At 23.9% G+C, this 23,382-nt stretch overlaps 1 protein-coding gene across 2 annotated transcripts; it reads left to right on the forward strand.

Annotated features, from left to right (window-relative positions):
- Positions 1-238: 238 nt before the first annotated feature.
- Positions 239-22,453, forward strand: LOC126894017 (neuroendocrine convertase 1-like). 2 transcript variants are annotated; one of them, XM_050664639.1, is made up of 14 exons: positions 239-347; positions 3,587-3,683; positions 3,811-3,927; positions 3,987-4,091; positions 5,350-5,466; positions 6,108-6,257; positions 6,733-6,898; positions 7,044-7,216; positions 10,074-10,286; positions 19,949-20,049; positions 20,174-20,392; positions 21,648-21,808; positions 21,868-22,001; positions 22,267-22,453. In XM_050664639.1, the coding sequence occupies exons 2-14, from the start codon at positions 3,588-3,590 to the stop codon at positions 22,360-22,362; spliced, it is 1,848 nt and encodes a 615-aa protein (XP_050520596.1). In that variant the 5' UTR covers positions 239-347; position 3,587; the 3' UTR covers positions 22,363-22,453. The 2 variants fall into 2 exon arrangements, with proteins under 2 accessions (XP_050520596.1, XP_050520597.1); XM_050664640.1 differs by lacking the exon at positions 6,108-6,257.
- Positions 22,454-23,382: the final 929 nt, after the last annotated feature.

The raw sequence follows: 23,382 nt of genomic DNA on the forward strand, positions 1-23,382 counted from the left end.
TCTAAAAAACTTTGTTTAGTACAATAGTAAAGACGTCATACTAAAATATGTGTGTACGTTTGATGATTTTAAAAGTATGTGAATGAATTAACGTATCTATCGTTTTTTTAAACATTTAATGTATATAAAAGAATTTTGAATTATAGGAACTGAATTTTTATGTATACAAACAAAATGTTTGTTAATCTTCATACTAATTATTGTACACCTAAATAAACAACATGCCAGCAAAAATCATAATGCTAACATAGAGAATAGCTGTTACAATCAATGTTTTGCTAACAGAAAAACGTTCATTTTTCTCTTCGTTATCTAGATAAATTAATATTCTACAAAACCTTTTACAGGTAAATATATTTTTTATAAATATTTTATAGTGTAAACATTATATTTAAATTTACTATGTATTGTTTAGTAATGATTAATATATTTATTTATGGATATACATTAACAATTTTATAAATAGAATATATTAAACAGATTGATATATTTATTTTATCTAACAAAAATATAAAGTAATAATTAAATTAACTGAATAATTAGTAAAAATTTAAGTATATTTTATATTATTATTTAAATATTTTAAATTTGTGAGGCCTCGTAAGTACTAATTGTTTAATAGATTAATCATTCTTATTTGGAGTATTTATGACGTAATTGAGAGTTTTTATTTTATTTGAAAATTGTAAATTCAATAATCCGGAAAACTAATAGGAAACTTGAAAATAAACCTACAATCCTAAATCGATTTGATGATACCTTTTTTTTAAGCATATGAAAAAAGATTTTTATGGTATTTATAGGGAGTACAGCATGGCTTAAGGTAAATAAATTGTATATATGGTCGTTTTACTGTGTATTTGTTATCAAATTTTTTAAGAATACATGCATTGTATTAATACAGAGTGGTTTCTTAATTAAGCTTCACAAAATACCTTTATAAATATTAGAGGTAACTATTATTTTATTATTGGTTATACCATTGAAAAAAAAATTTTCCGATGATTGTTCTACTATGAGAAATCTGCCGTTAAAGTAAAAAAAATTAGCAATTTTTATACAAATAATTTTTTTAAATTTTAGGAACATCTAAAAAATTAACATGTGTAAAATTAAAGTTTTTTAATAGTACTTTATGTTGATAAAAAAATCGTCTCAACGATATTTTTTTATAAGCTATTTGACTTTAAAGCTAAAAATTGCAAAATTTCTGTTAAAACTTGTCACTTTTTTTCATTTTATTATAATTCTTTTAAAATTACATTGATAGTATGATTTTAATGAAAATACAATGATAAACTTAAGTACAAGAAAAGTTTCAATAAGAAAACTCATGCATATAAAATTTTATTTTTTTACTCAACTTTTGAAAATGTTCCAGGATAATGTCAGATAAATCTAAACCAATACTAAATTAAGCTTATGTTTTGAATAAAAAAGGAATTTGTTCCGAGGATATTTTTTCGAGTTAAAAAAAAATTATTTCTTTGGAAAAATTGTTTATATTATTCAATGTTCAATGAGTTATAGCTGTATAGGTGTACAAGAAATAATTACTCTGTATTTACTATAATTACTTGAAAATTTAATTTTTATCTTTATATTGGATTAATATTTTTATATAAATTAAAAAAAAGTTATGGCAGTTTTAAGTAAACAAAATTGAAAAAATGTCAAAAATTAGCGATTTTTATATTTGTATTTTTTTGGAGATTTCCACCATTTACGGAGTAGTAAATTTTTCAATTTTTGAGTGTAATATTTTTGACTAGATATGATTTGTGATCTTTTGATGTATCGTTGAAAGAAATAGGTTCGGATGAGAGCTGAAGAAAAGTGGTAACAGACACACAAAAAAAAGTAAAATAAAAAAACACGGCATAGTAAAATTAATTCTTATTTTAGCTTTGGATCGAAGCTAAAATTAAATTTTTTTTCATTTTTGCAATAACTCTTTTTTTGAATTAAATTCTAACACTTCTGATTTTTATATCTTGAGTTTTTCTGTTTTGGAACATTATATAAGGTTTTTATTAATTAAAAAAAATGAGAAACCTTTATAGTGTTTTTAAAATTAGAACAAAGAATATGTTTTTATTTTATTACAGTTTAATATTTTAAATGAAGATTTACTTTGGTTTTAAATAAAGATAAAATTGTTTAAATAATAAATATAGAAATGATATCTTTAGTTTATATATATGATTACTTTGCAAAAAAAAAAATTATAAAACACTTTTGATTTATAAAATACTTTAAGGAAATTTTTATATTTTTCGAAATAATGTATAATTTATTCTTGCCATAGTTTTCTTCATTTTTTCTTATAAAAACTTGTGGTATTATTACCACAATAATGTATATAACATTATCATTGGCTTTGTTAATTTTTTAACTTAATTTTATTAAACATTGGTAGTAAGATTCTTGTTTACAAACGTCAATATTTGATTATTTTGTTACAATTTTTCTTTTAATCTTAGTAATTTACGAAGTTAAAAAAGTATTAAAGAATTATTTTAATAATTTAATTTTATACTTAATAAATAAATCGATATATAAAAAAATAAAGATGGACAAGTTTAACTAGTTAAATTTAAACGAAAAAAATTATTAACTTAACATAGATTAAAAAAAAGTTTATTCACTTTTTAAATGGGAATAAAGATATCATAAAAACTGTTATTTTTTCTTTCTGATTCTCTAATTTACAAGTAACACTAGTAACTATAGTGACTAATCCTACAAATTCAAAAATTATTTCTCGATCTGCCCGAAAAATTTCAAAGAATTATATTTATTGTTATATAATTATAATACTTTAGGTAGCAGCCTTAGTAATAATTATTTTTATTCTATAATAGTAATATTATTATATAATAAGAATAGTTGATATATTATATTAATATTATGCATATTTTATTCAAATTAATTCTAGTGTAATGGCTTTTAATCAAAAAACATAAACCACAGATTTTAATATTAGATTATTTACATTTAAAACCACATGAAGCCAAAAATTATAAATATAAATTAAACTAGTTGATTTAAAAAGTTAATTAGAAAAATTAACTAGTTAAGTTTAAAAGTTAAAAAATAAATTAATTTTTTAACTAGTTAATATCTTTGTAAAATAATATTTAAATCAAAGCAAGGCCAAGTTTGTTAATAGTTCTTGTTAAATAAAATTTTAACATCATTGCAAGATTATCATTTTGTAAAATAGAAATTGTATTATCATAAAATTCTACTTATAAAATTATTGGTTTCTTACTCATTTGATTAGACAGCGCATATCTCATATGTAGGTTGTGGATTTTACTTACTTAATAGGTATTGTAAGTGTCATATTTATCTTGTCTTAATGGCAATCACTGTTCTTGTAACAACAGTTATGATTATTAAATTGAAAAATAGTAATACAAAAATTACTGAAGGTTTTGTTAGAGGTGGTTATCTTTTTTTTTTGACACTTAAACACTTATCTTCCATCATTTATCTTATACAAAATGCGTTCAATAACTTGCATTTTCAAATTAATTGCTAATTAAAATAATATTAAAATAAAATTTACTTTCTATTGTAGGATGCAAATGCTGATTAATTTTTTATGCCTCTTTGGTAATATAAAATTTTTTATTTGCGATTACATTATTCAGCCAAGCGATTTACTTATGCTAAACGTAAGTTATTATTAATTATACTTAAAAATAAATATTTAATTAATGTCTCGTATTCAGTAAATTGATTTTTTACTTAATTATAAATTCTGAGTTAAAAATTTCTAATGTTTACAAATTAAATTTTTAGGAACACGATATTCAAAAAATAGACCATTATACAAATACATGGTATTTTTATTCAACTGAGGAACCTGATCAAATATTTAACGAAATAAAAGATCAAGGATTTATAGCTTTAGAAAAGGTAATTTCGAATAAATTTATAATAACAACTACTTGGTTTTAAAAATCATTTTGTTTTAGATTGAAGGAATTCCTAATGTTTATAAGCTAAGAAAAGAAAATCATCCTGAAAAAAATAGCGATGGCAATCATGAAATTACAAAAATATTAAGAAGCCATGATAAGGTACAGAATATTTACAATTTTATTTTAGGTTCAGTGAGTTCTTATTTTTGCTAAATCAGTTTACGAAATTTACATATGAATTGTATTTCACGTTTGTATCTTCTCTAAGATTGATCAATTAAGATATTAATTAAGATATTTCTGCCAGTCTTCGCTCTTTTTTAGAGGCCTGCAGTTAATTTTAAATTTTTAGATTTCTTCCACAAAAATTAATTTTCAGTAATTAGCCACAAGTGATCAATTTTTACTATATTTGTAAACAAATTACGTTTACGCTGAAAATGTTATACGATCATTTTATTTGATTTTTAACAAAATTGAAACCCGGTAAATTCACTTTTAGAGATTTTTCAGGAGCAATTTTCTGAACAATTTGTCATTGAAACTAATGATAACATTTTTATTTTTATTAAATATCGTCAAAAATAATAATAAAATAGAACTCGTTTTTTAACTGAATTGCGCAGATTAATTATATTTATACAAAATTAACAAAAAATTATTTTCTGATAAAGTTGAACTTGTCTGATTGTTGAAATGAGCTTTTAAATATACACTTTTACAAAATTTTGTAATATAATATATAATATTACTGTTCGTATTTTTTCAAAATGTGTGAACATTTTTTGTAAAATGAGAAATTTTTTGAAGAGTGTAATTGTAACATAATTTAAATCTATATTAGCTTCATTTATAACATAATTTAAAAAATACCCTTTGTATAATACTTTGGTAGTAGCAAAATATTATGCAAACATTGGATGAATAATTTAAGTGTTTTATCTTTTATAGAACTGTTTCATCACAGTGACGGTAGTTTTAATGTTGAATATTTTATAAATGAAGAGAATAACTTTAAAATTTATGAAGTAACCCACCAAAAATGGTTATAAAATATAAATTGTGATATTATGTCAATGTAGTTAAGTAATTGTACAAAATGTGTGTATATGCAAATGTTGTAATAAGAGAGTTTCTAAGGTTAATTAAGTTGTGGGTAGTTGAAGCTCATAACATATATTTATTTATTAATATTTACTAAATTCAACCTTGAAACGTTATATGTGTGTTATTCAGTGATATTTTGTTTGAAATAAGAAAGACGTAGCATCAAAATAAGCTCCTTTATTATAACTGATCAATTATGATAATACCTATTGTTTATTTTATTTTCTATAAAATCGATAAACAATTAATTTTTCATAAAAAGTAATATGAAATATTTCAAAAAAACTTATCTTAAAGTTAAAACTTCTAGATTAATTGGGTCAAACAAGGATTTATGAGGTATCTACACAAAAGGGGACCTACAAGCGTCCGTAGCAGATACGAACGGTACTTTAACGACGAACTTTGGAGTTTGCAATGGTATGAGGTAAATAACTAAAGCTGACATTGTGTACAGTTAAATACACACTGAAGCAATAAATCATGAATTGAGGTTGTCTATTATTTACATTTTTTCGGGTTATTAGTAACGTTGGATATTTAAATTTATGGTACATACATTAATTACACCTAACCACTAATATTAATTATTTTATTTTCACTTTAATAATCACTTTTAATATAGGATTTGCATTTTGGCGCAAACTCTACAATAAAACTGTCTTTTTCATAATGGTAAAACTTATTTGTCTTTTTTGAAAAATCTTTTATATCCATGTACTTACAATGTTTAAGTAATAATTAAGTTTAATTAAGTACAAACATAGTGTTTGGAAATATTACCTTACGTGACATTTTTTTTTAATATTAGAATTTTCATTGTAATATATGTGTGCAAACTTTATGATTTTTATTCGATAAACATTTTTTTTTAATTTACAGTTAATACATGTAGGTCATTTGAGCAAACTAGAGTGTCTTTTTCTGAAAACACATTCTGTTTGTATATGATTTATTCATGTAAAAGACTATTAATATATTAATTTTATTCAGATATTATTATTGTACTTTTATATACATACTATGGATAAATGCATTGAAAAATAGACATTGATTTACATATTTTAGCACGACTATCGTTCTGATAATGAATCACCATTATTGAATATGAACCTTGTCCCAGTATATGAAGAACTGAAATTCACCGGAAAAGGTATTCGAGTAGCAATTATCGATGATGGTTTGGAGTATACACATGAAGATCTTAAAAATAACTACGTTTGTGAATTATTTTTTCCTTCTTATAATATTAAAAATTTTATTTAGTATTTTTCAGTTCAATTAATAATTTGTTCATAAATAAAAGCGCATATAGTTTTCATAGTACCATTTACATAATATAATTTAATCCAAAAATCCAATAATATGCCAACAGCTCTCTGTGTTTCTTTTATGAGTAATATTATTACTCATAAAAAATAATATAATATTCAGTTATATTTAATATTATGATTTCTAAAAAAGCATTATGGTAATATAGGCCACGTGTAAAAAGTAGATCAGTTGAAATGAAAGGGAATTGAAATTACAACCTTTTGACCAACTTGGAGATTAGGAAATCTAATCTGGGATGGTAAGGTGGGAAAAGCCACACTACCATCATCTTAAAATGATGTTAATAATTTAATACTTGCATTCAATATTCATAAATATTTTTTCATTAGTTAAATAAATTTTAAATAATCTAATTTAGGATGAAAAAATAAGCATCAACTTAAATTGGAATACGACAGATCCAATGCCCAGGTATTGTAGTTCTACAATCAATCGACATGGAACTAGATGCGCAGGAGAAATAGCTATGGCAGCAAATAATAATAAGTGTGGAGTAGGAGTTGCTTATAATGCAAAAGTAGGAGGTAAGTGTAAGCTAAGTAATATATTTTACTGATAACGAATGTTTTAATTGTTGAAAGAATTAATATGGAGTTTCGGTATAATAATAAACACATAATTAAAATTACTATATAAAATATATAATTTGGAAAACTAAATTTATTATAGGAATAGTTTTGCTTGATGGCAAAACTAATGATGAAATGGAAGCAAAGGCTGTAAATTATGCATTGGAATTGGTTGATATTTATAACGGATCCTGGGGGCCATTAGATAATGGCGAAACTGTTGATGGCCCTGGAGTTTTAGGACAATTGGCATTCGATATAGGTGCTTCAAAGGTAAGGTAAAATTTTTAATTCAACATCTCAACATTAATTTTTAGCTATATTAAAATAACATTATTAATGGGTACAATTAATTATTATTGTTTAATTTTATAAATTTATATATAATAAAACAATTTTTTATTATTAAAAAAACTATTTGTTTAAAAAGAAAATAACTCCTGTATAATACTGAAAAAATTGTTTAAGAGCTTAATAAGAATTACATTTTACATACAGTAAATGGTATTCATTAAAAATTAATTCAAGCAATTAAAAAACTGTTTTGAACTAAACAAGTGTACATGGTGTCTAATACATAACTAACAACGCTTATAACTTTTAATACAATAATAAGTAATGGAAAAAAGGAATGCACAAATTGTAGTCAGCAATAAAAATGCACAAAATTTCAAGAAGCCATATAAATGTACAAAATATAAGAAGCCATTGTAGTAACTCAAAAAGAAAGAAAATATTAATAAAAATTATTAGTGGTTCATTCTAAGTTACTATTTTGCTGTTTTAATAATATTATTTTTCGTGGTATGAGTACGAAGGTTTGTTAGAATGATAAAAGAAATTATTGAAAAATAAAGTGATCTTTATTTATTAATACTAAATTTATTGTAATAAATTGTCATACTCTTTAATATTATTTATGCCACGAATATTGACGGTTATCAATGATAGGTGGGATTGAGTCAGCTCGTGTGTCTACACCCAGAGAAAAACCTCGATCTATATAATAAATTCATTGTTCAATTTGATAAATATATCATTACTATTGAATCTATGATATATTTATCAATATGATATTTTTTTTTCTTGTCTTGAACAATAATTATTTATAAGAATAATTATTTTGTTCGTATTAATAAAACATTATCATAAACCCTTGATAAAATTTCTCTATCAAAACTGATTGAGGTTTTTCTTTGGGTGTACCCAGAGTAGTATGGTATTGAAATAGATACGTATAAAAATGATAAAAATGACAACTAACTCTGTACAAACATTATTGATTTATTAAATTTACTTAGTATATTTTTTATTATTGATTATCATTTGATTTTTATATATTATATTATATTTTTGATGAAATTATTGTTTTCCTACCTTGATTTTTCCAATAAATACTCTGAAATAAATAAACGTTCTTTTTCTTTATGAATGCGATATGAATGCGGCAAATAACATCTTTCGCGTATTTATGATGAGTTCAAAACAAAGTGTAAATTGAGAACGACTGAATGAGTGAGATTGATCAAATTAGTGAAGTGAGAGCATTCTGACCACCATTTTTGTAACATTTAAAGCAAAATGCTCATTATTTTGAACTTTTATATTAAGTTTGAAAGTATTTTCAAAGACAAGAAGTGATCACCGATTCATTATTATTCATTCATTATTTCTTCATTAATCGTTTTGTAGTAATTTATAAACATTTTTTCAATAATGATATACATTCATTGAAGCTATATAAATGCACAAATTTCCAGAAGCTATAGAAATGCACAAATTTCAAGAAGCCATAGAAATGCACAAATTTCGAGAAGCCATATAAATGCAAAAACTTTCTAGAAGCCATATAAATGCACAAATTTCGAGAAGCCATATAAATGCAAAACTTTCCAGAAGCCATAGAAATGCAAAAATTTCAAGAAGCCATAGAAATGCACAAATTTTGAGAAGCCATATAAACGCAAAAACTTTCCAGAAGCCATAGAAATGCAAAAATTTCAAGAAGCCATAAAAATGCAAAATTTTCAAGAAGCCATAAAAGTGCTCAAAATTTTAAGAAGCTATATAAATGCATAAAAGAATTATGGTTTTGTTTATGCATTTTATATTACTATTGTCATAAAAATCTTAGAAATATTTTTGTCTACATTAGAAATTAGTCATAATAAGTGTAGTTAACATGAAATTATATTTGTGGATTTATCATTGACCGACATTAATTGTGTTTACATACATATTTTTATGTTGCACATCAACCACAGAATAACTGAAGAGTGAATGTGTCAAACGTTCTATGTGCCAAAAACATATTTGTTCAGAAAACACAAAAAACAATGGTAATATGGGCATGTCTCACATAACGAACACCATCTATGAATGCAATTTTGTACAAGTAAAAAGTTTAATTGACATTTGAAACACATACAAGATTGTGGCCTTTGGCACATAGAACATAAATCAGAAATATAACAATTTTTCACTTTTTTAGCACATAGAACGTTTGACACATTCACTCTTCAACTGTGTTATTCAGTTTAAATGTTGTTACTTTGATCTAAAATAGACAATTATAACATAAACATATGTAATTATTATCGGGTTGGTTTTAAATTAACCAACGATTATTTTTATACTTATTATGGTAATAAAAGTGCCGGATCTCGGAAGATTTCAAAAATAGATTGTAATTTAATAAATATGCACGTTAAAATTATATTAAATTAATTTCTACTTGGATAGAAGTATTAAATTTATCATTTAAATTAAATTTACAAAATATAATTTGTCAGATAGAATTCTTAAGCTAAAAAATATAAGCATATTTTTAAATGAGTAAATTTATCATAGTTACATTGTTTACGATATTGTTTGTATAAAGGTAGGCGTTATATATAAATAAAGATAAATATGTACTTTTTAAATAACACTGGGATTTAATTTTTCTTAATAAATACAACATTAAAATTATGAATAAAGTTTTATGAACATTTGGTATATAAATGATGTTATATAATTTGTTTGTAAAACAAATTAAAATGTTTATTTTTATCGTATGTTTTTAAAACAAAATGCTTTCACTATTTTATGCTCCTATTTGCTTTTAATTTTTTTTACTTTTCATTTTAAGGGTCGCTGTGGAAAGGGATCAATATACGTTTTTGCTGCAGGTAATGGTCGACATTTACTTGACAATTGTTCTGCAGATGGTTACGCGGGAAGTATTTATTCTTTAGTCATAGCTTGTGCTACACGTGATGGAAAAGCTCCTTTTTATGCTGAGCGTTGTGCAGCTGTTATAGCCACAGCATATTCTGGAGGTAGTCAGGACAGTATACAAGTCGTAAGAAATTTACTATATTTAATCTAAAAAATAAATAAGAAATGTCATGTATGAAATAGATGCCTAGATAGACTATATTCAATATCTAATACAAATTAGGTCTTATTACTCGAACCTACCTTAAAGCATGTGAGACCGTTCTGACATTTTTAAAAAATACTGATACAGATTTTAATATAATATACTAGTTACTAAAAACATTTTTTAGTATACTTCTTATGAAAATCTATTGAAAAGCTTATATACAGGAAATGTATGAAACACATTTTCCATGCATATAAAAAATGTCGACTCAATTTTTAAAATTGTTCTGGAATGACTAAACACTTTTAATTTATATCAAACTAAAACTATTAAAATGTACTATAATATCAAAAAAAATAACCCGATGATTGTTTTATTATAAAATTTGGCCGTCAAAGTTAAAATATTAGCGATATTTACAAAGGAATGTTTTTTTATTTTCGACTTTTAAAAATATTCCCTCCGGTCTGTGATATTTTAACAATACCAACATTATACTGTTACATTATAACTTTAAACTTTTTTGACTTTATTGTCGAAAATAGCAAAATTTCCGTAAAATTCATTGTTTTTGTTCAATTTGTTTAACACTTTAAAAAATACGTTAAACAAAATGACATTTTAATAGGTTTTACTAAAAACAAAAAGCCTCCGATTTTTAGTTTTGACAAAGATCCCTGGTTATAAAATGCACCCTACCAAGTTAATCTTAACGCATCAGTTCAATTACACAGTAAAATTACAAATATACAAATCATTGTGAAATGTATCGAAGTGGTTTTTATGATAGTGTTGTTAATCATGGTCAGACATCATTTGCACCCGTTACCACACCCAGAAAAAAACCTCGATCTATATAATAAATTCATTGTTCAATTTGATAAATATATCATTACTATTGAATCTATGATATATTTATCAATATGATAATTTTTTTTCTTGTCTTGAACAATAATTATTCATAAGAATAATTATTTTGTTCGTATTAATAAAACATTATCATAAACCCTTGATAAAATTTCTCTATCAAAATTGATTGAGGTTTTTCTTTGGGTGCAATGGCCCCTTAATTCCCTTTGGTCATCTATACTTGTACCAACTATGCCGCTATCTTACATTGCTGCTTTTTAAAAATTTATCCGGTAAATTTATAATTTAATAATTTCTTTAATTTAGTTATTTGAAAAATAACAAATTTTAGTTTGAAAAAACATCTAAAAAATACTTAAAAAGATATGTAACACCAATTGAAGTGGTGTCTTAACCCCTAGTTCCCAAGCTCCTTAAATGCGCTATTAGTATTGTATTTTTTTTCAATATCTATAAATTTCAACTGTAGTATTGATATTGTTTTGGAAGAAGTCACCAATTATTTTTAAAGAATGTGTTACTATGTTCGTTAAAGTTGAGAGTGTGATTTTATTATTATTGACACAATTTGCTTGTTTAAAATCTTGCGTTTTTCGAGTTATGTAAATAAGTTTGGAAATTTAAATTTTCTTATCAACTTTTACTACAGATTTTTTACTGTCATGCTAAACTACATCACATTAAATATTTAGTGATACTAATGGCCTAAATCATTACGAAAACATTACATTTAGAATTTATGAGATTTTAATTTATCTCGAAATTAATAAACATTATTAAAAATATTTGTATTATTTAATCTTAAGTAGTACATTAATTCTCATATTTGCATGTATTTATTTACTCAAGTTTGTAATTATATGGTTTGTGGTTTTCGTATCCCTGTTACTATTGAATTAACCCAGTATTTACTATGATGTGTTCGTAAATATTTTGTATAATAATGTAATTAATTGGTTTATGATTGTGAGAATTATATCAATTAAGTATATTACTCAAATTACTGAAGTATAGTAGTATGTTTCCTTAAAGTTAAATAAATGGTATCTACTTTATAGTTAGTGAAATAATATATGTAATAAGGTGGCCTTTAATTATTATCATATGAATTTTAATCATCCCCTACTTTGTTGGAATATAAAAAAAAAATAAGTTTTACAAAATTTGGTCAAAATTGATAAACTCTAAAACGAGCCCCGAGAGGTTTGAATTTCAAATCTCTTGGGGCTTTTCAAACTTTGAAAATTATACCCTGAGGGTGGATTTTTAGTTTTTTTTGTTTATCTCAAAAACTAGGACTCTTATGACAAAAATTAAAAGGATATAATAAGGAAACATAATATTTGTGTATAAAAAAAAATATTATCATGTTTTGTTCTAAATTTATTAATTTTCCATAAAAAATAAAAATTATACAGTTTTTTATTTATACGAGAAAGATGGGTTATTTTATTCAAATTAATATATTTGACTTCGTTATACAGAAAAGTGTTTCATACAAAAGTTGTTTAAACTTTTATTTTTTTAAATTTATTTTCAATAAAAATGTTTCAATCTTCAACTTATTTCAAGATTTAATTAAATATACATTAAAACTGTATCACATTTTGAAGATATTAACTAAATAATAAATACTTATAAAACTTTACTTTTTTTATAATAATTATAAAAAATATTTTTGCAGTTAAAAAAATATCACTGGGTTATTTTATTAAAAGTATAAAAAAAACTATAATTCACAGCAAAAAAAAAAATACATCCAACTATAAGAATAATTTTAAATTAATATTATTGATTCATCAATGTGCTTTTTTTTGCAATCATTATAACATTTGCAGTAATCATTAACAACTTGTAGTAAAATATGCTTTTGGTTTTCATCTTTAGTTAATATACTCTTGTATTAATTTGACTACCCTTTTGAAATATCATTGACAACAAGTAACTTTAATAATATAATTTACTTTTAATTAAGCATTATTTTCACCTCAACTGTTAAGATGAAGTTCTAAAGAATCATACGAAATTTTAAATGTTAAAAATAAAATTTAGCGATTCTATGTTTACAAAATCGTTAAATTCTTTTTATGTAAAAGTATTAATTTCGTTTGAATCTATAAGTTCCTTAGTTGTTTGTAGTATATTAGTTTTTATTTCTGATGTAACTCGATCATCAAAAAATATTATGTCATAGCATAATGCTTGTATTTTGTTAGGAATATCCCATTCATTTAATATTTTATACATTGCATTAGATTGGAACACTGAGCAGCTGAGTCACTATCTCGAATGACTCTAAAACTGGTATTCTATCTATTGTAACTCTTCCTCTTACATCAGGGATTATTTTACTATCCCAATGTAAAACAAGACTATCTTTATCAAACAATAAAATTTTTTTACTCACTAGTTTTGTTTTCTCTAAAAAACTTTCTGTCACTTTAGATAGTCGATCTATTTATTACTAACTTAGAAATATCATTACCCAACGCTTCAGCAGCTCCTATAATTATATGGATCACATCACGATCACTGAGTTTGCACTTATCCAACGCAGCTAGTAGTTTACAAGTAAAAACTTTTGAAGTTCCTCTCCTGCATATTTTTGATGGATCTGTTTTGTAGTAATCTTGATTCACCAGGATACACTCTAATTCTTCAGAGTAATCGACATTGCAAATCTCATCATAAGAAGTATCGACTGCTGGTCGCTTATAATTCTACGATTTTATCTACTTTTAAAGCAGATGAATTATAAAGCGTACAATTAAAAATAAATAAAATATATAACTGTAAGAATAAGAGAGTTTTTTGTTTTTCAATTAGTTTTAAATTATTAAAATCTTTCTGCTTTTTTTAAAAATAATTTATAATCTGTACTAAGCTTACAACTAGGCCTTTCTTTCTTTGCATTAGTAAAAATTGTTTGTTTTCCTCAATTGTGATCATATCCAGGACATTTAAGTGTAATATATCAAATAAATCGGGCTGCTGTTCACTATACTCGTTTACTTTTTTTAATAGTACTTTTAAGTTTGCATGCAATTTTTCAAGTTTGAAATGCTATGTTACTCATCACCAAAAGGTATTCTAGCATTTCGCCAAAATACAATTACTTCTCTAAAAACTAATTTATCGCTTTCGCACAAATTAAATTGTACATGCCGCAAATTGAGTTAAAACGATTAAAACTTGTTGGTTGGATAGCAATTTACTTTCAACAATTTGATTCTTGATATGTTCAACTAGATAAATTTCACTCTGTATTCGAATGTAATAATGTGTTATCACTTATAATATTAGAATATAATATGATGTTATAGTTTGTACATATAAATCACATATTATGAATTTATAAGATCATCAAAATAGGACTGTCTTTTTTTTTAATACAAAATAACCAGTTAACTAGGGAATACAATCTGATTATTGTACTTATTTAAAGTAACGACTATACATAGATTCTCAATTAAATCCAGCCAATCGAATTTATAAATTAATTAATAGCTCTAGCTTTCAAGATCACGCTAGGAATCGCTACACTACCCTTTCTGAATATAAAAACCCATTTTACCTTCAATGCGAAGCTGAGAAGGTATTAATTTTACCATGATGTGATTTTTTTTTTGTGTCTGTCACTAATTTTTCTCAGTGATACGTCAAAAGATCAAAAATCTAGTTGTTAATTGTTGAAATCAAAAATTGAAAATGTTGCCCTCGTTCCCCGTAAATGGTGAAAATTTCAGAAAAAAAAAAACGATTTTTAAAATTGGTAAATTTCGATATTTTTTCCCTTTTTTTTTTAAATAGTCATAACATATTGAAAAATAAACAAATCAAAATTATTTTTTTACATTAAAACTTTAGATATTTTCCTTTCATTTGAAATAATTTTTTTGAAAATCTGACACTTTACCTGCCCACAGGGAAGGATTCAAAATAATAATTTCTGCACAATAAGTTTTTCAACTTAAGTTTTGAAAATGTTTTACAAATATTCTGAGCATTAAATATATGTCAAATTAAAGATTATAATAAATACTATTAGTTCAAAAAAAAAAAAATTGTTAAATTCAAAAATTAAAATTAATCTCAAACACACTACACCCGACAGAATAAGTTAATTTTTATGAAAGTTTATAGTTTAAAAGTGTTGAACTTGTAATTTAAAGAAAATATATTTTATCCTTCTCTTAAAAAATATTTTTTTTTTAACATACATCTATCTATATTTATTATATTATATTGTTAATCAAAAGAATATTTAATTAATGACAATATATTGATCACGAATTAGCAATAATATAGAATATTATTACAGTACGTTAAATCTTAAGTTTTAACTTTATAACACATAATTTGTATTAATAATTTTAAGAACTTATAATGAAATTTAAACATTAACTTAATAAATACTACAAACTACTTGTTTTGCACTGATATAGTATATATAAGTATAATAAAAATTGTAAGAATCTATTTGTAACTGCATACAGTTCTCTAAATCAAGGTGATCGTTCCTGTAATAAAAAAAAACAATATTAATTTGATTATTTTTGCTGTTAAAACATTTTATATTACCGTTGGACATAAGAGTCTCCAATTATTGCTACTTCATAGGCCTATTTATAGGCTCTGAATCATCAACAATAAACTTCACTTTTTGTGGATATCTAAAATGTTGATCAACACCTACATTTAAATCTTTCTGAAAAAAAGATAATTTTAAATTTTAGGATCTACTTAATTAATATATGGTCCTCTTTGTGCCTACCTGTGTATCTTGATATTTTTAATTATTCTGAGGTAAACAAAAATACACTATTTTGTATACCTTAAAATAGAACTTTTTTTTCATTCTTTATTATACGCCAAATAATATTAAAGATTTTTTAAGAATATAAAATTTTAAAATCTTTCAAAGTTTAAAGCACTTTGTTAAAATAAATGTAAATATCAAATATATATATATAAAACCAAAATAAAATATCAAAATGTTGATTACCCAGTTTTGTCATATAGTAAAGACAAAAAAATAATGTGCTTACTTTATAGAATTTATAGCATTCCCCATTATCTGTAATAATCTTACCAAAATTACTCATTTTCCCAAAGAAGCATTAGCACATTCTTTAAGTCAATGAGTTTCCACGAAGGCTACTCCTTCAATAGCTGCTATTTTAGGCTTTGCCATACCAAGTTCGTGAACATTTTCTTCGAACTTCTCACATCCTTCATGAATATTGTTAAGCTTATTGTTTTCAGCATTCATTCTTTGTTTTCTTGTATCTTATAACGCCGTCATGATTTTAGTTACTGAATCCTTGTTCTGCATTGTGTTAGATTTCATTTCATGATTACTAACTAGACTTAAGTAACACTCCTCAGCTTCTAATTAATTACATAGTAAATTGCAATAATATTTTTCGTCTCAACAATAATTAGTCTAATTACAGTTAATTTAAAAAAAATTATTAATGATTTTTTTAATACTAATTATGTAAATCTACACTACATTTATATGTTCAAATAAATGAGTGTATTGATTTTCTGTACGCGTTAAAACATTAGATACCTAGAGAATTTTTGTTATCTATCGTGTTAAGCTAAGTTTTAATAAAAAAATACCTAGGCTAGATTAAGTTAAGATATTAAACTATTTATATATGCTCCTTTTTGAAGAGACAACACGTGAAGACTCTCGCCAATCGACGAAAGAATCTTTTTACTTTCATTGTAATGTGATTATTTGCAAAGAAATCAATTTATCAAAATACTTTTTTCACAATTTATTTTGACTGTCAGTAATAGTATAAAAGCACAAAAAACTAACTCTTCTCGACCAAAATTCAACAACGAACAAATATGAATTTGAAAATAAACATTAGTGTATTTATATTAAATAATCCATAGCAACTTAATTTAGTTATTTTATAATTTGAAGACACTTAAATATTAAATAAAAATATGGTCAAACATGGAATTTTTAAAAAAATTATGTTAGTAATGAACAATTTATTTACTATTATAAAATTACATACAAATGTCATTTCAATAATTTAAAAATTCATGTTAATAGATATTTATTAGCTATTTATACATGAAAAGCATCATACGAACTTGTAAAATAACACTTGTTTTAAAGAAGTTAATAAGTATTTCAAAAGTTAATATTTTTAAACATAGATTCGTGGTGAGGGTGCAGGCTATGTTATTTTTATCCAAAAGACATTTTTCAGTCGCATTCCTTCTCTTGACTAAGTATAAAAGTGTAAGAACACAATTTTAACTCAACTTGCAAGTTTAGAATTCATATAATTAATAAGAAAATTTTATGAGGAATAAGATATTTTATTTTTTAAATATGTGATCAGAAACTTACATAATTACTATTGACATAAAATTTATGAGGAAAACTCTAAATCTCGTTAAAATTACATTTTTTGTATATTTATTGTAATAAATCATTTAAATTGAATTCTTAGTAATCATTTCTATGTAATTCTTGATGTTTCAATAATTATTTATATTGATATACTACACATGATACATTCTGCTTGTTACATATTCATTTAATTAAGATATAATTATTGGTTATTCATACGTAACCTAATAATCAGACATAAATATTTGTTATAATAAATTAAAAGATCTTGTTATTATTTAGACAATATGAAAATCTCTAATGGCAGATTTGAAGTGGTGTAAAAATTGGTAGAAAAGTATATTTTTGAGTCCAATGAAAATACTTTGTATACCATTTATTAATTTATTAACAACAAATTATTATCGAAAAAGTTTTGTGTCAAGCCCTTAAATTTTTATACACGTTTGTCATAAAAGTAATAACTAATTTATAATTTCTTTATAAAAATTACAATACAAAATTATTAAATCTCAATTTCATAAATTATTTAAATTCTATAATAAATATTTATTTATACTAATAAATCATAAACCTTGTATCAGGGTATAAATAAGGAAATAAGAGTTCAATTTGCTTTTTTAATAATCCATCGATTTTTTTATATTAAACATTATCTACAGATTTGCATCGAAGCGTTTCTTATGAGAGTAATTTTAATCATTGGCAGTTATTATCTATACTTGTACCAACTATGCAACGTCCACACTGTGCCACACTATGATACCCTTTGTTTAATTCTGCAGATGTAAAAAATATTGGACATGATAAATGTCTTAATAATTTAATTGATAATATTAACAAGTTATAAAGTATTGGATTAAATTTTAGTTTTATCTTACTATTATCAATTCTTCCGATAATTTTAAAATACTAAAAATTTGTGGCACTTTATTGAATATTCTCACTCTCTATACTTAATTATTTTCCATTTAATTTGGATTTATAATAATATTGTTAATATTTTTTTCAATTAAAAAACACTTAGTATTTCCCTTAGATTTTAAATATTTCTTTCAAATTAAACGAAACTTAGAGTAAATTTAAGTGAAGTTTGCTTTCATGAATCTATAATTTTAAATTTATTTGTTCAATAAATAACAATGTTTTATTATTCTTATCATGGAATAAATGTCAATTAATATCTTAAACCTCAAACATTTTTAAATTATTTTATTTTTATAATAAACCCAACCCAACTTTAAATATTCATTATGAGCTTTTCATACTAAGTAGATAGTCTCGTTGATAATGACTTTGTTCTAACGAACATTGCGCCAGCAAACAACGCAAAAGAACTTACTGATATATTTTTAGTGTTTAATTTTTGTCTTAGTGATTATTGTGCTGCATCCTTTAAAAGCGTCAACACCGGGACACATTGTACCACCACAATACCGCCTTGATACAATTTTTACATAAATATAAATATTTTTGAATTTTGTTTTGGTCAGAAGAAGTTTTAAATAAATATTGGTGTCGATCTCTCAATAGAATGTACTTTCTCGAAAAGATACTTATTCAATAAAAATGAAATAAGGGTACATTATTAAATTTATATTCATAATACAAATATAGAGTATTTAGAATCGTTTACATATTAAAACAAGTCATAGACATTGTGTACGATCTCATATTATTTAAGATTAAATCGTTTTTCTAAATAGTCTATTTACAATACAGCGCGTAGTATACGACGTGTGAAATTCAGAATCAACATTAAATTGTTTAAAATATCGTTTAATGACATAGGATTTAAGTTAAGTATAAGTTTTATTTTTGCTTTCAAACCACAAATAAATCTATTGCGTAATAAACTGTTAAGATAAATTATAGAATTTTGTAGAGATATTTAACATAATTTATTCAATATTGTACACCCCCGAGATCAATCTACTATTGTGCCATAAACGTTTATGTTTATTTTATTTATTTGACTATTGTCCTTATATATTCAGCCATCGTTTACTCATCTTCCTAAAACCCCATTTTTACTTATATTATTTTATTACATTTGACCCTTTACACCCTATCGTATATTATTTAACTCTTCTTTTTATTTTTTTTTTGGTTTATTACACGAAGGTTGCCTTTGTTTACAACTTTTATTACAATAACCCAGTGATATATATTTACTTACATGAATATTTTATTTAATTATTATAAAACTTGTTTTATAAGTATTTATTATACAGTTAGTACTTATAAATTGTGATGAAGTTTTAATGTATATTTAATTCAATCTTGGAATGAGTTTACAATAATGTATTGATTGAATTTAAACATTCATCATCATATGTTAGTAAAATATATTACAATTAACTTATCAGAATATTTTATATAGATAACATCGGATTTGAACAACACATGTACAACTACTCATACTGGAACTTCTGCTGCAGCGCCTCTGGTTTCTGGCATTGTTGCTTTGGCCTTAGAAGCCAAGTAAACTAACTTTATTAATGTTATACTGTTTGATCATTATAAAAAAAGACAGTTACACCTAGTAAATAAGTTATTTTAAGTTAAAGAACAATCATTAATATTATATTTTTGTTTGTCAGTACAGTGGTAATTTGACTTGGAGGGATGTTCAACATTTGATAGTAAGAAACTGCGAAGTCACGCCATTATTGCATAATGACGGTTGGTTGAAAAATGCTGCGGGATATAATTTTAATCCTCAATTTGGATTTGGATTGATAAATGCGTATAAGCTGGTAAAAGAAGCAATGGGTTGGATAAATGTTCCTGAAAAAACTACGTGCGCAGTTGACTTTTTAATAAGGTAAACATAAACGAAAAGTTTTCTGTATACTTTTGGAAAGCGTTTTGAATGAATGTGCTATAATTGATTATGTTAGTTTTAAAATACTTAATCTTTTGTGTGGTTTAAATACTTGAAGGCTAATAGAAATATAAAGCTGTACTGATAGCCAATCTGTGAAAATTCTCGAGTTGGTATTTTACGAGATCGAAATATAAATTAGCAGTTAAATTATTTTAAGTTTATAAGAAGAATTCAATTAAGTTCAGTGGCTTTTTAAATATTTATAATAAACTATATACAAATTAACTTTTCGTAATATTAACAAAACGCTAAATGATGTTTATAGTATTTCAAAAAATCTTTATTTCTTTTGCTTATTTATAACATAAACAAACAAAATTCCATTAAAAATCGATTGTTTTATAGTGATGGATTAATGTTTTTTTTTAATTAGGTCATTTTTACTTCTGACTTATTGTATTATGAAATTAATGTTAACAATAAATTAAATAGTAAAAGAGGCAATGAAACTTATAAATAGTTTTCTAATTTAACTTAAAAAATAAAAAACACTCAATTTGATCTCAAAGTTTTAATAAAAGAACTGGATCCAATATACTTTTACCTTTTTAGTTGATTACTGTAATATTAAAACGTTTAACCTTATATGATATTTTATATCTTACTTTTATTTTATAACTGTTATATTCATGTAAGAAGGTATATTAAACGACTTTTTTTCTAATATTCTATATTATTTGAAAGTTTTACTTAAATATTTTCCAAGGCATACGTTTTCTTTTGGTAGATTTTACAAATAATATGGTACTTTATTTTCCTTTGATCTGTTTGCTTTTTTTGTATCATTAAATATATTTAAAAAACATCTCTTTATTTTTGTTTTCGTAAAAATTATTTGTAATATAATGCAGAATGAAATATTATGTGTTACAATGGTATTTATAGTAATATTACATTTTTTTCATCGACAATTTAATAAAAAAAAATCGTGAATAATTTCCTCATATTATATGCAGTATCTTTACAAATAACGTACTCTTGTATTATTAAAAAAATTTAAAACACTACATATTGGTAGTGAAATCGTAAATGAAATATTTGAATTCATTAATCACTGACATTGTTTTACTACTATTACTAATATTACGTAAAGCTTTATTTCATTATATGTTAATGTTTAAAATGTATTTGCAGAGCTTAAATGTTTAATCTATATAAATCCTTATTTAATTAACGAAATTACCGATTTCAGTAACAACGAAAACAATATTGGACGGAACGTGAGTTTTACTTCTTCTGTAATGTCTAACGGGTGTAATGGATGTATTAAATATTTGGAACATGTTCAATTGAGTATTAGCATTAATTATCCAATTCGAGGTATGATTGAAGTGGATCTAATATCGCCGAATGGTAAATGACGTTTTTTCAACTCATTATCAAATTATGATGAAATTTTACACCTTGTGTAGGTACGCAATGTAAAATGATGGAATCGCGACCATTGGATACATCGGATTGTGGTTTTAACGAATGGAAAATAAAATCTCTTCAATTTTGGGGAGAAAATCCATCAGGCTTCTGGATAGTTTCAATTAAGGATCAGGTAATAACAGTATTAAGTCTGCTATAATAATTATAAGTTTCGATTTCATAACAATAAACAAATCTGTACAAACTAGCAAACTATGTTAAATGTAAACATAATAAAGAGTAAGAAATTTGGTCGCTAAAAACAATACAATATATTGTAGTTTTTATTTACGACTAGTCAATGAATTATTTTTACGTGAATCAAACATATCTTCAGTACTATTAATGTTTTATATAAAATACCAAATAGATTATGATTAGTTTTATTCTATTTTTAGAATTCCAATAAAAATAGAGATTTACTCGGATCCGTTCAAAATCTCACGATAATACTACACGGAACAAAAGCATACCCTTACAACTTTGATAAATGATCTATGTGACGGTGGTCAATTTACACACGAAATACTTATAATATATATAAATGTAATGTAAAGAATAATCATAATAAACTCTGTTTTAAACTATGCGTATAAAAATGTCACACCTGAATATTTTTACGGCTTTTATTTAAGTTACCAATAAATACAAACATGACAATTGCTAAAAATTGCGTGCTCTCTTTTGAGGCTCTCTTAATATTTACAACGGAGGGACTATTTAAAAGTTATGATGATTTTTTTTACCTTATGTGATAGTACGTTTAACTTCAGTATGATGGCATTTAATTTTTTTAAGTTTTTATATTTTGAATTCATTCAAATTGAAAGTCTTGCGCTTTATAGAAAGCGTAGTTTTATAGTGTGGAATGATTTTTTTTTTCTATTTATTTTGATAATAATAGAAATTATTCAATAATAGACATTGATAAAATCTAAAAATGAAATATACTTTTTAAATTTCCATTTTATATTTTACGTAATCAAAATGAACCTATTTTTGTAAAATTGAACATTTGCAAGTTTTATAGAAATATTTACAATGTTAAAATTTTAATATTGACTCGTAAATATAATTAACCAACATAATATATATAAGATATTATATTAAAAAAAATATTCTATAATCGCGATATTATTACTATTATTTTGTCTGATGTAAAATTATGTAAATCTATAAGTACCAATGTTACTGCTTAGATTGAAAATGGACAAATTTTGAAATTATCACTAATTTAACTAATTCAATCAACGATCTAGTAAATTACATTAGTTCAGCTCGTAAACTTAGTTTTTATTTAATTGTAAATTCAACAATAATACATTGTCTCTCTTGTTTGTTGTAGAAAAAAGTTTGTAAAAATAAATTATTACGATTACGTTAAGACTTTCTGAGAAATTTATTAATTAAGTCTGTTTGTATAAATAAACTTTGTAAAACTTATTTTGTGCCAGTTTATTAATAGACGCCAATATGAAAAGAAAAAATTTCAACTAAGTTAATTATTAAAAAAT

Source organism: Daktulosphaira vitifoliae, unplaced genomic scaffold (genome assembly GCF_025091365.1).
Source record: "Daktulosphaira vitifoliae isolate Bord-2020 unplaced genomic scaffold, ASM2509136v1 Scaffold_1, whole genome shotgun sequence".
In the NCBI taxonomy this organism is placed as follows: Eukaryota; Metazoa; Arthropoda; class Insecta; order Hemiptera; family Phylloxeridae; genus Daktulosphaira; species Daktulosphaira vitifoliae.

What these genes read in the sequence shown, in the direction of transcription:
- LOC126894017 (XM_050664639.1), top strand. Translation starts at nt 3,588, where the DNA reads ATGCAAATGCTGATTAATTTTTTATGCCTCTTTGGTAATATAAAATTT. An exon ending in GATTTATAGCTTTAGAAAAG is followed by an intron (nt 3,928 to 3,986) that starts GTAATTTCGAAT and finishes ATTTTGTTTTAG; the next exon opens with ATTGAAGGAATTCCTAATGT. An exon ending in TCGATATAGGTGCTTCAAAG is followed by an intron (nt 7,217 to 10,073) that starts GTAAGGTAAAAT and finishes TTTCATTTTAAG; the next exon opens with GGTCGCTGTGGAAAGGGATC.